We start from the raw sequence: 13,188 nt of genomic DNA on the forward strand, positions 1-13,188 counted from the left end.
GAGTGGTTGCCACTCCGCCGGCTGGCGTGAACGGCCTTTGGTACCACGCCAGCAGGGGCCAAAAGAACTTCGCCGGCCGGCATAAGTCCAGGCATACGCCAGAGCATCAGTGGCTGCTGACGTCATCCTGGCGCATGCGCAGGGAAGGGGGTCTCTTCCGCCTCCGCCATGGTGAAGACCATGGCAAAGGCAAAAGAAAAAGAGTGCCCCCACGGCACAGGCCCGCCCACCGATCGGTGGGCCCCGATTGCGGGCCAGGCCACCGTGGGGGCACCCCCCGGGGTCAGATCGGCCTGTGCCCCCCCCCCCAGGACCCCGACGCCCACCCGCACCGCCTGCTCCTACCGGTCAGGTCGGTGGTTTAATCCACGCCGGCGGGAGAGGCTTGTCAGCAACGGGACTTCGGCCCATCGCGGGCCGGAGAATCGCCGCGGGGGGCCCGCCGACCGGTGCGGCACGATTCCCGCCCCCGCTGAATCTTGGGTGGCGGAGAATTCAGGACACAGCGGGGGCAGGATTGACGCCGGCCCTGGGCGATTCTCCGACCCGGCGGGGGGGGGGGGGGGGGGGGGGGGGGGGGGTTGGAGAATCCCACCCTATATTGGTCTTGGAAAGAGTGCAGTGCTTTCATCAGAATGTTAACAGGGTTTAAATTGTGGGGAGAAATTACACAGGGGGTCAGCTTGCGTTCCCTGGAATACATAAGGTTAAGGGGTAACTTGACTGAGGTTTTCAGGACTTTGAAAGAAATTGGTGGGGGGGGGGATACAGAGAACCATTTTCTGCTTTGAGAAAAGGGGTCATAATGTTAGAAATCAGAGCCAGACCATTCAGAGGAGATGCTGGAAAGCACCTCTTCATGCAGAGGGTGGGTGAGAGTGGAACTCTCTCCCTCCACATGCAGCAGATGCCAGCTCAATTAATGACGTTAAATCTGAAACTGATAGATATGCTATCCAAGCGTGTAAAATGTTATGAAGTAATGGCAGGTAAATGACGTTCAAAACACAGATCACCGTGGACGTAGCTGCACCACATGAGCTGCAGTGGTTCAAGAAGGCAGCTCACCACCAAACCTCCTCTCAAGGGCAATTCTGGATGGGCGATACCTGCTGGCCTAGCCAGCGACGCCCACGTCCCGTGGATGAATAAAAAGAAAAGCCACAATCTCACTGAATAGTAGGACTGCCTCGAGTAGCTGAATAACCTGCCCCTGTTCCTGTGCTCCCACAGATTGGTCCATGGAAGGATGAAACCCAGTTAAGACATGTCACAAAAAGAAGAAATGGAAAGTTATTCAATGGCCTTCCAGTCAATGATACATCAGAAAAGCAAATGTCAAGTTTTAACCTGTTTGGTTGTGGATAGATGGGGAAGGGAAGCTAAAATTTTGGAATGGTGGGAAGAAAGAGTACCTTCCATGATTTCAAAGAAAGCGAGGCGTTCACTTTTCACATCCATCCGGTACGTTTCAGGATAAAACTCTGCCATTTTCAGAAATCTAGAGGAGGGAAAAGATATTAATAGCATTTACACATCATTGCGGGCAGCACAGTAGCATTGTGGATAGCACAATCACTTCACAGCTCCAGGGTCCCAGGTTCGATTCCGGCTTGGGTCACTGTCTGTGTGGAGTCTGCCCATTCTACCCGTGTGTGCGTGGGTTTCCTCCGGGTGCTCCGGTTTCCTCCCACAGTTCAAAGATGTGCAAGTTAGGTGGATTGGCCATGATAAATTTCCCTTAGTGTCCAAAATTGCCCTTAGTGTTGGGTGGGGTTACTGGGTTATGGGGATAGGGTGGAGGTGTTAACCTTGGATAGGGTGCTCTTCCCAGGAGCCGGTGCAGACTCGATGGGCTGAATGGCCTCCTTCTGCACTGTAAATTCTATGATCTATGATTGTTTCACAGTCTCAGGATGTCCCAGAGCACGTTACAGCCAAAATGATTGTAGGGAGATTTGATAAACCTGATCAAAATGAAGATTATCGAGTGGACAGGGAGAATCTTCTTTCCAGTGGCAGAAGGGGCGGTCACCAAAGGCGACAGATTTAAGATGGATGGCACAAGAAACAGACGCAACATGAAGGGAAATTTGTTGATGCAGAAACTTGCTCCGATCTGGAATGCACTGCCGAAGAGATGGTAAACACAGTTTCAGTCGTGGCTTTGATAGAGAATGGGATACGGATTTTTAAAAGGAAGAAAAAAAATTCCAGAGAAAGAGGACGGAATGGGATGGATTGGATCTTAGCGAGCCGATAGAGAAATGCCGGAGCTTGTATGCCCACCCTGATTCTGAGATAAACATGACATTTCTGGAATGGTGCAGAGGAAAGGACCACAACCGTGCAAAGAAAGCCAAGGATTGGGAGGGAGCTTCAGAATCAGACCAGGGAGAGTGAATTAAACATCGGGGTAGAGGGTGGGGGCTGGGGGGGGGGGGGGGGGGGGAGTGTTGAAGAATTCGGGAAGGCAGGCATTTTAAACCTCAAAACCCAAAAGAATCCTCAAATTTTATGAGAGACATTTTCACCAGGACTCCAGATTTGTGTCATGTAGAAACAGTGAGAATGGCATCTATCGTGGCAGTATCTAACTTAGAACATAGAACATAGAACGATACAGCGCAGTACAGGCCCTTCGGCCCTCGATGTTGCACCGACATGGAAAAAATCTAAAGGCCATCTAACCTACACTATGCCCTTATCATCCATATGCTTATCCAATAAATTTTTAAATGCCCTCAATGTTGGCGTGTTCACTACTGTTGCAGGTAGGGCATTCCACGGCCTCACCACTCTTTGCGTAAAAAACCCACCTCTGACCTCTGTCCTATATCTATTACCCCTCAATTTAAGGCTATGTCCCCTCGTGCTAGCCACCTCCATCCGCGGGAGAAGGCTCTCGCTGTCCACCCTATCTAACCCTCTGATCATTTTGTATGCCTCTATTAAGTCACCTCTTAACCTTCTTCTCTCTAACGAAAACTAACTCCTCTCTAACTTACACCTGTTTGCAAATGGACAGCTAACCACTGAATAGCATGTTTTGTCCAGCTTTAATTATTTATTGACTATAAATGATTCACCTTACACTAAGTATTTTAAACATCTGCAGGTGAAATTGTGTAATTTGACCTCATGAAAACATCTGTTGTGGCAAACATGCTCCATTTAAATGGACAAAGCAGAACAGATGTCACTTAAATTATCAAAGCAAAATATTAATAACCAGATGAATGGTCCCTCTCCAATTTCAGCAGAGGTAAATCTTCACAATTCTACAGTTTACACAGCCCGCATTCATTTCATGCTGGGTACATGACACGAACCCTAGATTCCTCCTAAAATGAGAGTGCCTCAGGCCCTCTTGATCAGCCGTTCTAGCTTAGACGCAAACTTAGCAGAAACCCCAGATGGACAAAGCTACATCTGTCAATGGGAAGAAAATTCACAGCATTTGTGTTCCTCCGTGTAGGATGTTTGATGATTTCTTTTTCACATAATGGGATTCAGTTAAGCTTCGGTTTGTGTTTCAAAACAAAGTGAGTTTGCACAGGTTAAAAGAAAGCCACCGTTTGAGGGCATTGTAAAATATGGAATAATGGCAAACTGTTTGGGGGGGACTATCACAACTCCCAGTTTATTTAAAACGTTTTGTCTCATTCTAGGTCTAACGGTCACGCTGGCCAGTGACGTTGAGAAACCTGGCATCTCACCTCAGACAATCCAACAATTGATTATATGCGTGGTGGAGTCCATTATTTAATTTGCTTGGTCGTTGAATGAGGAGTTGGAAGACATTGCAGCCCTTGAGGAAGAGGTTTGGTGGGTTGGACCTGCCGGTGAATCCTTACAAGGAGAACATGTCAGAGATCCTGCATGTCTGCTTCCATGTGCCAGAATGAGCAGGGCAAAATAATCCAGGGACAATTAGGTTTTGAACAGATGGTTGTGAGCCTTGGCTCAGAACTGGTAGCGAAAAACAATTTGTTTGATGTCAAAAGGTGTCTGAAAGTGAAGTGAAGTGAAGCCAAAAGCAAGTTTATCATCTCACAAAAAGGGAGGGCGGGCGATTTATTGTTGTTTTCCTGTCTTTGAGCAAAATTTAGTTTGGCTGCTGCTCTCTATGTTTCCATTCAATCTGTGAGGTGCAGGGGTTTAATGATTTGCGTCTTGCCTCGTCTGGTCAGTCTTTGCTCGTTCAGCCCTCAGAGAAATCATCGAAGTGTTTCTGAGGGCAGGTGTGAAAAACATGAGGCTGAAATTTCTTTCCTGACACGAGGACCGTTTCTGGATCCGGAGCCTGAGCATTTCATGGTGCAGCCAGCCCCCAGCTTAATTTTACTGGAGGCGGCTAATGAGTAGCCTGCCACTGCATTTGGCCATCCAATTAGCCAAGGCAGATAGCAGAAGGATGCAGGTGGGCTAATTAGAGAGGCTGAAGAACCCCCATTCCTCTGTCCCCCATCTTTAAATACATACAATCATTCCTTTGCTCCACCATTGGCGACTGTGCCATCAGCTTCGTAATTCCCACTTTCTGGAATACCATCTCAATGCCTCTCGAAAACTGAATTAGTCAACCAGTATTTTGAGTATCCCATTTAAATTCTCCTTTATTGATGCAATGTCTATCTTTCCTCATAGCTTTATGAAGAGACTTAGGATATTTATCCAATTTAAGGTTGACTGCAAATAAACGTGAACAGATCTTGTTATGGAAATATGCAGGGAACTAATTATCTTACCTGGGATATATAATCTTTGTATATTTAGTTACTACTTGCTCAAAGATCTTCAGGGAAGAACAGAGGCCAACCTTGGTGGTCAGAAGTCTGTTGTTTGGGATCTGGTTTAACAGCTGTTTACCTGTCAGAATGAGAGAAATGAAAGCCATACTTATTAGGGAAGCCAATTAACAATACACAATTATGGGAAACGATGAATGCTTGTAAGCCTCAAAATTTCCAAGGTATCTGCACATCCTTCACCACTTCCTGATATTCAATGTAGTGATCTCTCTGATGTACCAAGATTCTTTCGATGTACCACGTATGGAAAGGGAGGAAAGTCGCTGTGGTCCCAGAGGACCATAGGCTGCTCCCCACTTTGAGAGAGAGGGCTGACTGGCGATGATTGAACCTGAGGGTTAGCAGCCGAGGAACAATGCCGAGAAGGTGGGGCCTTCATGGCAAGCTCATCCAGTGCGGGAATTGAACCTGCGCAGTTGGCATCGCTCCGCATTACGTACTGACCAGCCAGCCAACTGAGCTAACCGCACTCCCACCATGTATGTTAGATGTATTTGGTCTCTTTGTTTCAGTGTGGTCCAGTTGTGTCTATAGCAGTGACAGAAATATTAAAACATGGAATTGGAATATATGAGGGCTCGAGGAAACCCGACAGATGCATTTTTGCACCTTCCAAAATACGCATCAGACCCACCTATGACATTGGCAGGGATTTTTATCTTTTCACACATTGGTCAGGTTTAGCAGTGCATTTTTGCAAGTCGGGATGAGGAGTGTGGATCCAGATGGCAGTTTATTAGAAGGCCCACCTCTATTTTACAACTTAGTAGCCCAGCTCCCAACATCATTCAATGGCCCACTAAACCTCATCCCTCAACCTGTTCATCGCCTCATGCCCTCCCACCGCCGCCACCCCCGACCATATATCCCTCTATGTCACCCCACGCATGTTGAGCTTGTAAAGAACCAAGAAACCACACCAAAGACATATTCTGTTATTACAGCCTCTTAAAAGTTTCAGTCGTTCTTAGATAATAGGCAGCCTCCTGAAACCATTAACAGCTTTTGAAATCCAGTCAAGTATTAAAAATAGTTGCGTCATTAAAAAAAAATCTTTCAGATACATTGCCTGAAACTGACAGGAGAGAATGGTGTTCCATTTCCATTTCAAAGCAATGTCTCTGCCAATCCAATGACAGGAGCAGATACAGATACTTTCTTCACCTTTCAAAAGCAGGTGTTTTTTTTTTAATAGCCAGAGCTATCAGTTGATTTAAATCAGAGCATAAAACATGAAAGCAGAGTCTGACGGGACAATTTATTTTACAATTTTTAATGCGTTATAGCACATTCTTCCATGGAGAAAGTATTGTAACGCATGACAACACTTGCACAATGCCGGTCAGATCCCTATGATTGACCATTGTATTAAAACACATCTGCATTACAATGCAGCATCTAATAGCTTTGAAGAAGTTAAAACATTTTACGCTTACCTTTCAGAATGTTCCCACCCTCACTGCTTACCACAGTGGTCAGAAACTTTCCAAGGAGTGGCATTTTTAAGGACTTCCAAAACCTTCACCAGAACACGAAAATCACGTCCAGGAGGAATTAGTATTTTCCTGTGGTCCTCACAATGGGAACCCTGTTCTAGGAAGAGGTGCAAGTGCCTTTTGCACCCGAGGTTTTCCCAATCCATGGTGAGACAGAGGAAAATTGATTTTCCAGCAAAGAAAATGATGTTCAGAACTTTGCACCTTATTCTCAAAAAATGAGGGATAATCTCATTGAAATGAGCAAAATGCCGAAAGGGATGGACAGGGTAAATGCAGGTGAAGTGTTTCTCCTGGTTGGGGAGTCTAGAACCAGCGAACACATTTTCAAAATAAGGGGGAAGCCACTTCGGGCCAAGGTGAGGAGAATTTTGTTTTACACAGAGGATTGTGAATCTTTGGAGTTCTCCAGCCCAGAGGGCTGCGGAAGCTGAGTCATCGAGTATGTTTAAAGCAGACATTGGCAGATTTCTAGGTAACAGTGACAAAAAGGGATGTGGGGAAAGTGTGGGAAAAAGCATTAAAGTGGATGATCAGCCATGATCGTATTGAATGGCGGAGTAGGTTTGATGGGCCGAATGGCTTCCTCCCGCTCCTATGTTCCATTGGGAGATGGAGATCCGGCCTTGGGGCTGAGTATAGAAGACACATTCCTGGTAAAATCCTGAGCCATATCTATGAGGACATCCCAGGCTTGAAAAGTACAAAGTTAACTGCTCTTAACTCAGGGTTATGGTGGAAGCACTGAAACTTGCCTCAATGTCTGTAGCGGGGAAAAAAAGAGGAAAACTATCAGCTTGAGTTCCAGTTGTTGATTACTGGCAGCGCAGCCGGCTGTGCGCCTGGCTACTGGACAAAAATGCAAAGGGTCGCCGTGATATCCTCCAATAGCTGAGTCACAGGATAAGTCCACACTTGAATAGTGGCTAGCTGGCTGGGCGTGGTGGAGAAACACACCATACTGGTGATTGTGGAATCATGCTCTGACTGCCTTCCGGACAGGATAGAGGGGGAAAAGAAAGATTAGAGGCAAACATGTGTAACTGACAGGGAATCTCATCGGATACTTCAATTTGCAAAGAAGCTAAATACAAACATGTATGAAATGAGTGGGTCATAAACAGAAAGAACTTCCATTGATATCTACCATCAGTTTCAGCAAGTAAAAGAGAAGATGCATTTATTCTTCCCAAAGTGAACAACAAAATCCAAACTGTGCGTACAAATGAGGACGTAAAAACTTGGTATTTTGAGTCTATTATGTTACACTTTCAACAGCTCCTGTATATATTCATTCAGATAAATCTTTACCTTCTTGGAAGCAATGGAAGTTGGTCAGAGTATTAATTTCACACCATTTTATTAAGTAGTCAGCTCTGTCATTGTCATAGATTCGCTTCCAACCCCTGTTCTCACAAAAGCTGACAACTCTGTATTGAAAAGAAACAATTTGAAATGAAGTGCAGGAGCCGACACTGAACAAAGCAAATGTCTACATGTTACATAATTTGCCCCTCTCCTCGCCTTGCTTCCCCAATGTGGTGGTATGATTAACATAGCTGTCTGCCATTGGTGCAGAACACCGGCTTACCATTGGCCCTGGTCGGTCTCGTCTCGTAATTTTAAAAATTACAAACTCCTTGTCCTCCCTGACCTTTGCGCACCGGCACTCCTAGGACTGGACTTCCAGTGCAACCTGCAGAGCTTGACCTTCCAATTCGGCGGCCCTATACCCCCCTCACTGTCTGCAGCCTCGCGTCCCTCAAAGTGGACCCCCCCCCTCCTTGTTTGCTAATCTCACCCCCGATTGCAAACCCGTCGCGCCCCAGAGCAGACGGTACAGCGCCCAGGACCAGACCTTCATCAGGTCTGAGGTCCAGAGGTTGCTGAAGGAAGGGGTCATCGAGGCCAGCAACAGTCCCTGGCGAGCCCAAGCCCGGACTGGGGAGAAAGACCGGATGGTCATCGACTATAGCCAGACCATCAACCGGTTTACACAACTGGACGCATATCCTCTCCCCCGTATTTCCGCCACGGTAAACGATATCGCGAAATACAAAGTCTTCTCCACTGTGGACCTCAAGTCCGCCTCTCACCAGCTCCCCATCCGCGCGAGTGACCGCAAGTACACTGCGTTCGAGGCTGATGGGCGCCTCTACCACTTCCTTAGGGTTCCATTCGGTGTCACAAATGGGGTCACAGTCTTCCAACGGGAGATGGACCGAATGGTCGACAAGTACGGATTACGGGCTACCTTCCCGTACCTCGAAAATGTCACCATCTGCGGCCATGACCAGCAGGACCATGACATCAACCTCCGGAAATTTCTCCAAACCGCAAAACGTCTTAACCTCACTTACAATAAGGATAAGTGCGTGTTTAGCACCGACCGTCTAGCCATCCTCGGCTACGTAGTGCGTAACGGAGTGATATGAAATGAAAAATGAAAATCGCTTATTGTCACAAGTAGGCTTCAATGAAGTTACCGTGAAAAGCCCCTAGTCGCCACATTCCGGCGCCTGTCCGGGGAGGCTGGTACGGGAATCGAACCGTGCTGCTGGCCTGCTTGGTCTGCTTTAAAAGCCAGCGATTTAGCCGAGTGAGCTAAACCAGCCCCTAACCCCGGCCCCGACCCTGAATGCATGCGCCCCCTGATGGAACTCCCTCTCCCCAATACCCTCAAATCCTTCAAACGCTGCCTGGGTTTCTTCGCTTACTACGCCCAATGGGTTCCCAATTATGCCGACAAGGCCCGTCCCCTCATTCAGACCACGACCTTCCCACCGTCGACAGAGGCCTTTATTCGCATCAAAGCGGACATCGCAAAGGCCACAACGCACGCCATCGACGAGTCCTCCCCTTCCAGGTCGAGAGCGACGCATCAGAAGTAGCTCCGGCGGCCACCCTGATCCAAGCGGGCAGACCCGTGGCCTTCTTCTCCAGAACCCTCCAGGCTTCCGAACTCCGCCACTCCTCAGTGGAAAAGGAAGCCCAGGCCATAGTCGAAGCTGTGCGACATTGGAGGCACTATTTGGCCAGCAGGACGTTTACCCTCCTCACAGACCAACGGTCAGTAGCCTTCATGTTTGAAAATGCACAAAGGGGCAAGAATAAGAACGACAAGGTCTTACGGTGGCGGATCGAGTTGTCCACGTACAACTATGAGATCTTGTATCGTTCTGGGAAGCTCAATGAGCCTCCTGATGCCCTGTCCCGCGGTACCTGCGCCAGCGCGCAGATAGACCACCTCCGCTCCCTCCACGTGGACCTCTGCCATCCAGGGGTGACCCATTTCTACCATTTCATAAAGGCCTGCAACCTGCCTTCCTCCATCGAGGAAGTCAGGACAGTAACCCGTGACTGCCACATCTGCGTCGACTGCAAACCGCACTTCTACCGCCCCGAGCGCGCACATCTGATCAAAGCATCCCGCCCCTTCGAACGTCTCAGCATTGACTTCAAGGGGCCCCTTCCCTCTAGCAACCGCAACATTTACTTCCTGCCGGTAATCGACAAATACTCCCACTTCCCCTTCGCCATTCCCTGCCCCGACATGACCACATCGACCGCCATTAAGGCCCTCCTCTCCATCTTCTCCCTGTTCGGCTACCCCGCGTACATACATAGCGATCGGGGGTCCTCATTTATGAGCGATGAGCTGCGTCAATTCCTGCTCAACAGGGGCATTGCCTCTAGCAGGATGACCAGCTATAACCCTCGGGGTAACGGACAGGTCGAGCGGGAGAATGGTACCATCTGGAAGACCATACTACTGGCCCTCCGGTCCAGAGATCTCCCTATTTCCCGATGGCAAGAGGTTATCCCCAATGCCCTACATTCTATCCGCTCACTCCTCTGTACGACAACAAATCAGACACCTCATGAACGTCTTCTTCTTTTCCCCAGGAGGTCGTCCTCCGGATCCCCTCTCCCGACGTGGCTGGCCGCCCCCGGACTCATCTTGCTCCGGAAGCATGTGCGGGTGCACAAGTCTGACCCGTTGGTGGAACAAGTCCAGTTACTCCACGCTAACCCGCAGTATGTGTACGTGGAGTACCCCGACGGTCGGCAGGACACGGTCTCCCTCCGGGACCTGGCACCTGCCGGCGTGCGGCCTTCCCCCCCTTCACCACAGACCCCCCCCTGTTTTTTTTCCCCCAGCGGCCCACCTAGGCCACCCCTTCCCCATCCATGGCGTCTCCACCACCAGCCCGGGCGACGGAGACAGTTCAAGGTCCATCGCTCCCGGACTCCAGGACATCAGCGGAACCACCACCATCGGCTGAACCAGCGTCACCAACTCCACTGCGGCGATCTGCCAGGACGTCACGGGCAATGAAAAGGCTGATCGAGTCTATTTAATTTTCAACAACACCATGGACCTTGTATGGACAATATGTACTATTGTTAAATGTCTGGGCCAGTGGGAAGCCAAACCCTTTTTTCCCTTCTCTGGCTACTACTCATACCACCAGTTCTCCCCCCCCCCCCTCCCAGCTCTCATTGATCTCCCCCCCCCGGCTTCTTTCTCCGCAAGGGGTGAATGTGGTGGTATGATTAACATAGCTGCCTGCCATTGGTGCAGAACATCAGCTTACCATTTTCCCTGGTCGGCCATGTGCCTCTCGCCCGATTGGTTGAGACCAGTCATGTGACGGCTCCCCGATTGGTCGAGAGGCTGAGTTAACCCCGCCTCCAGGGCGAGGTATAAATACCCAGTATGCCCGGCGGTCGTCCATTTACTGTAGTCGACCGCAGGGCTGACATCTAGCTTAATAAAGCCTAACTTTTGTACAGCAACTCGTCTCGCGTTCAATTGATGGTTCATCAGTTTGCAACTGACCTGGCGCCACATCTCTTTGGGGGCATTTAATGAAGCGTTGGAGAAGGGAGAGCTGCCGGAGACAATAACGCAGGCAACAATCATGTTAAAACCAAAGAAGGAGATAGACGGTATGTATAGGAAGCGGAGAGAAGTGGGTCTGGTTAAGGTGAGGGATTTGTACCTGGAAGAGGAGTTTGCCAGAATAGAGGAACTGAAGGAGAGGGTGGAGCTCCCAAGAGGAAGTGAGTTTTGATAACTGCAGGTAAGGGACTTCACGCGGAAGATTTGGAAAGACTTCCCCAGGTTGCTGAGGTACACCCTGCCGGAATGACTGCTGCTTCCGGACGTGGAAGGGGAGGGCAGGATCGGAGACATATACGGGTGGCTGGGAGAGCAGGGAGGTGAGTGGGTGGTGATGATTAAGGAGAAGTGGGAGAGGGAGCTGGGATGGGAGATAAACTGGGGAGTGTGGAGTGAAGCGCTATAAAGGGTAAATGCGAGCTCCTCATGCGCAAGGATGAGCCTGATACAGTTCAAGGTGGTACATAGGATGAATATGATTCGGGCAAGAATGAGTGGGTGCTTCCAGGAAGTGGCAGACGAGTGTGAAAAGTCTGGGTGGGGACCAGCGACGGTCGGCAGGACACGGTCTCCCTCTGGGACCTGGCACCCGCCGGCATGCGGCCTTCCTCCCCCTTCACCACAGACACCCCTCTGTTTTGTTTCCCCCAGCGCCCCACCCAGGCCACCCCTTCCCCATCCACGGCGTCTCCATCACCAGCCCGGGCGACGGTGACAGTTCAAGGACCATCGCTCCCGGACTCCAGGACATCAGCGGAACCACCACTATTGGCTGAACCGACGTCACCAACTTCACTGCGGCGATCTGCCAGGACGTCACGGGCAATGAAAAGGCTGATCGAGTCTATTTAATTTTCAACAACACCATGGACCTTGTATGGACAATACGTACTGTTGTTAAATGTTTGGGCCAGTGGGAAGCCAAACCCTTTTTTCCCTTCTCTGGCTACTACTCATACCACCAGTTCTCCCCTTCCTCCCCCAGCTCTTGTTGATACCACCCCCCCCCCCCCCCCCCCGGCTTCTTTCTCCGCAAGGGGTGAATGTGGTGGTATGATTAACATAGCTGCCTGCCATTGGTGCAGAACACCGGCTTACCATTAGCCCTGGTCGGTCATGTGCCTCTCGACCGATTGGTTGAGACCAGTCATGTGACGGCTCCCCGATTGGTCGAGAGGCTGAATTAACCCCGCCTCCAGGGCGAGGTATAAATACCCAGCACGCCCGGCGGTCGGCCATTTACTGTAGTCGACCGCAGGGCTAACATCTAGCTTATTAAAGCCTACTTTTGTACAGCAACTCGTCTCGCGTTCAATTGATGGTTCATCACCCAAATCAGCATTTTCCAAGGAACCGCCCACAGCCCTCGGCAGAGCCTAGCAGCAGGCAATGCAGAGCGCGCTCAGGCTCTGATTGGTCGAGTACCCTGAGAGTGGGAAAGCACCGATCTGAAGTTGTTGAGGGGACTTGGAGGGGGACAGGCAGCGGTCAAGGCCACGGTCTCCCGTGCTTTTGCAAAACAAAAGCAGCAAGTTTCTCAATCTCAAACTTGGGCTGAGGACAGCAGGTCAGAGCCAGGCAGCCAGCAACGAGGAGAGGTCGTCGAGTGCGGCGAGGCGCGAGGTGTCAGTCACCGAGGGAAGAAGGGCCGACTCGACCCCCAGGCCGGGCTGAGGTCTCAGGCGGGCAAACCAGCAGCAAGGCCAGGTTGTCGAGGTGAAGGGCAGCACGGTGGCCTAGTGGTTAGCACAACCGCCTCACGGCGCTGAGGTCCCAGGTTCGATCCCGGCTCTGGGTCACTGTCCGTGTGGAGTTTGCACATTCTCCCCGTGTCTGCGTGGGTTTCGCCCCCACAACCCAAAAATGTGCAGAGTAGGTGGATTGGCCACGCTAAATTGCCCCTTAATTGGAAAAAATAATTGGGTAATCTAAATTTATAAAAAAAAATAGATTGTCGAGGTGAAGTGTGAGC

General features: G+C 49.9%; 1 protein-coding gene and 1 long non-coding RNA gene across 5 annotated transcripts in view; one reads left to right on the forward strand and one right to left on the reverse strand.

The window, feature by feature from the left end:
• Positions 1-6,601, forward strand: part of LOC119950678 — a 35,752-nt gene extending 29,151 nt beyond the window's left edge. The window contains exons 2-3 of the long non-coding RNA XR_005457387.1: positions 3,672-4,423; positions 6,258-6,601. This is a non-coding gene — a long non-coding RNA (uncharacterized LOC119950678). The remainder of the gene's footprint in view (positions 1-3,671; positions 4,424-6,257) is intronic.
• The window catches only part of LOC119950675 (protein polyglycylase TTLL10-like), a 58,905-nt gene that overhangs the window by 26,390 nt on the left and 19,327 nt on the right, over positions 1-13,188 (reverse strand). For all 4 annotated transcript variants that reach the window (XM_038773309.1, XM_038773311.1, XM_038773312.1 and 1 more), the window contains 3 exons: positions 7,622-7,740; positions 4,752-4,872; positions 1,416-1,501 (listed from right to left, as the gene is read on the reverse strand). In XM_038773309.1, the coding sequence (XP_038629237.1) occupies positions 1,416-1,501; positions 4,752-4,872; positions 7,622-7,740 (326 nt within the window). The remainder of the gene's footprint in view (positions 1-1,415; positions 1,502-4,751; positions 4,873-7,621; positions 7,741-13,188) is intronic.

The sequence above is a fragment of the Scyliorhinus canicula genome, chromosome 16 (assembly GCF_902713615.1).
Source record: "Scyliorhinus canicula chromosome 16, sScyCan1.1, whole genome shotgun sequence".
In the NCBI taxonomy this organism is placed as follows: Eukaryota; Metazoa; Chordata; class Chondrichthyes; order Carcharhiniformes; family Scyliorhinidae; genus Scyliorhinus; species Scyliorhinus canicula.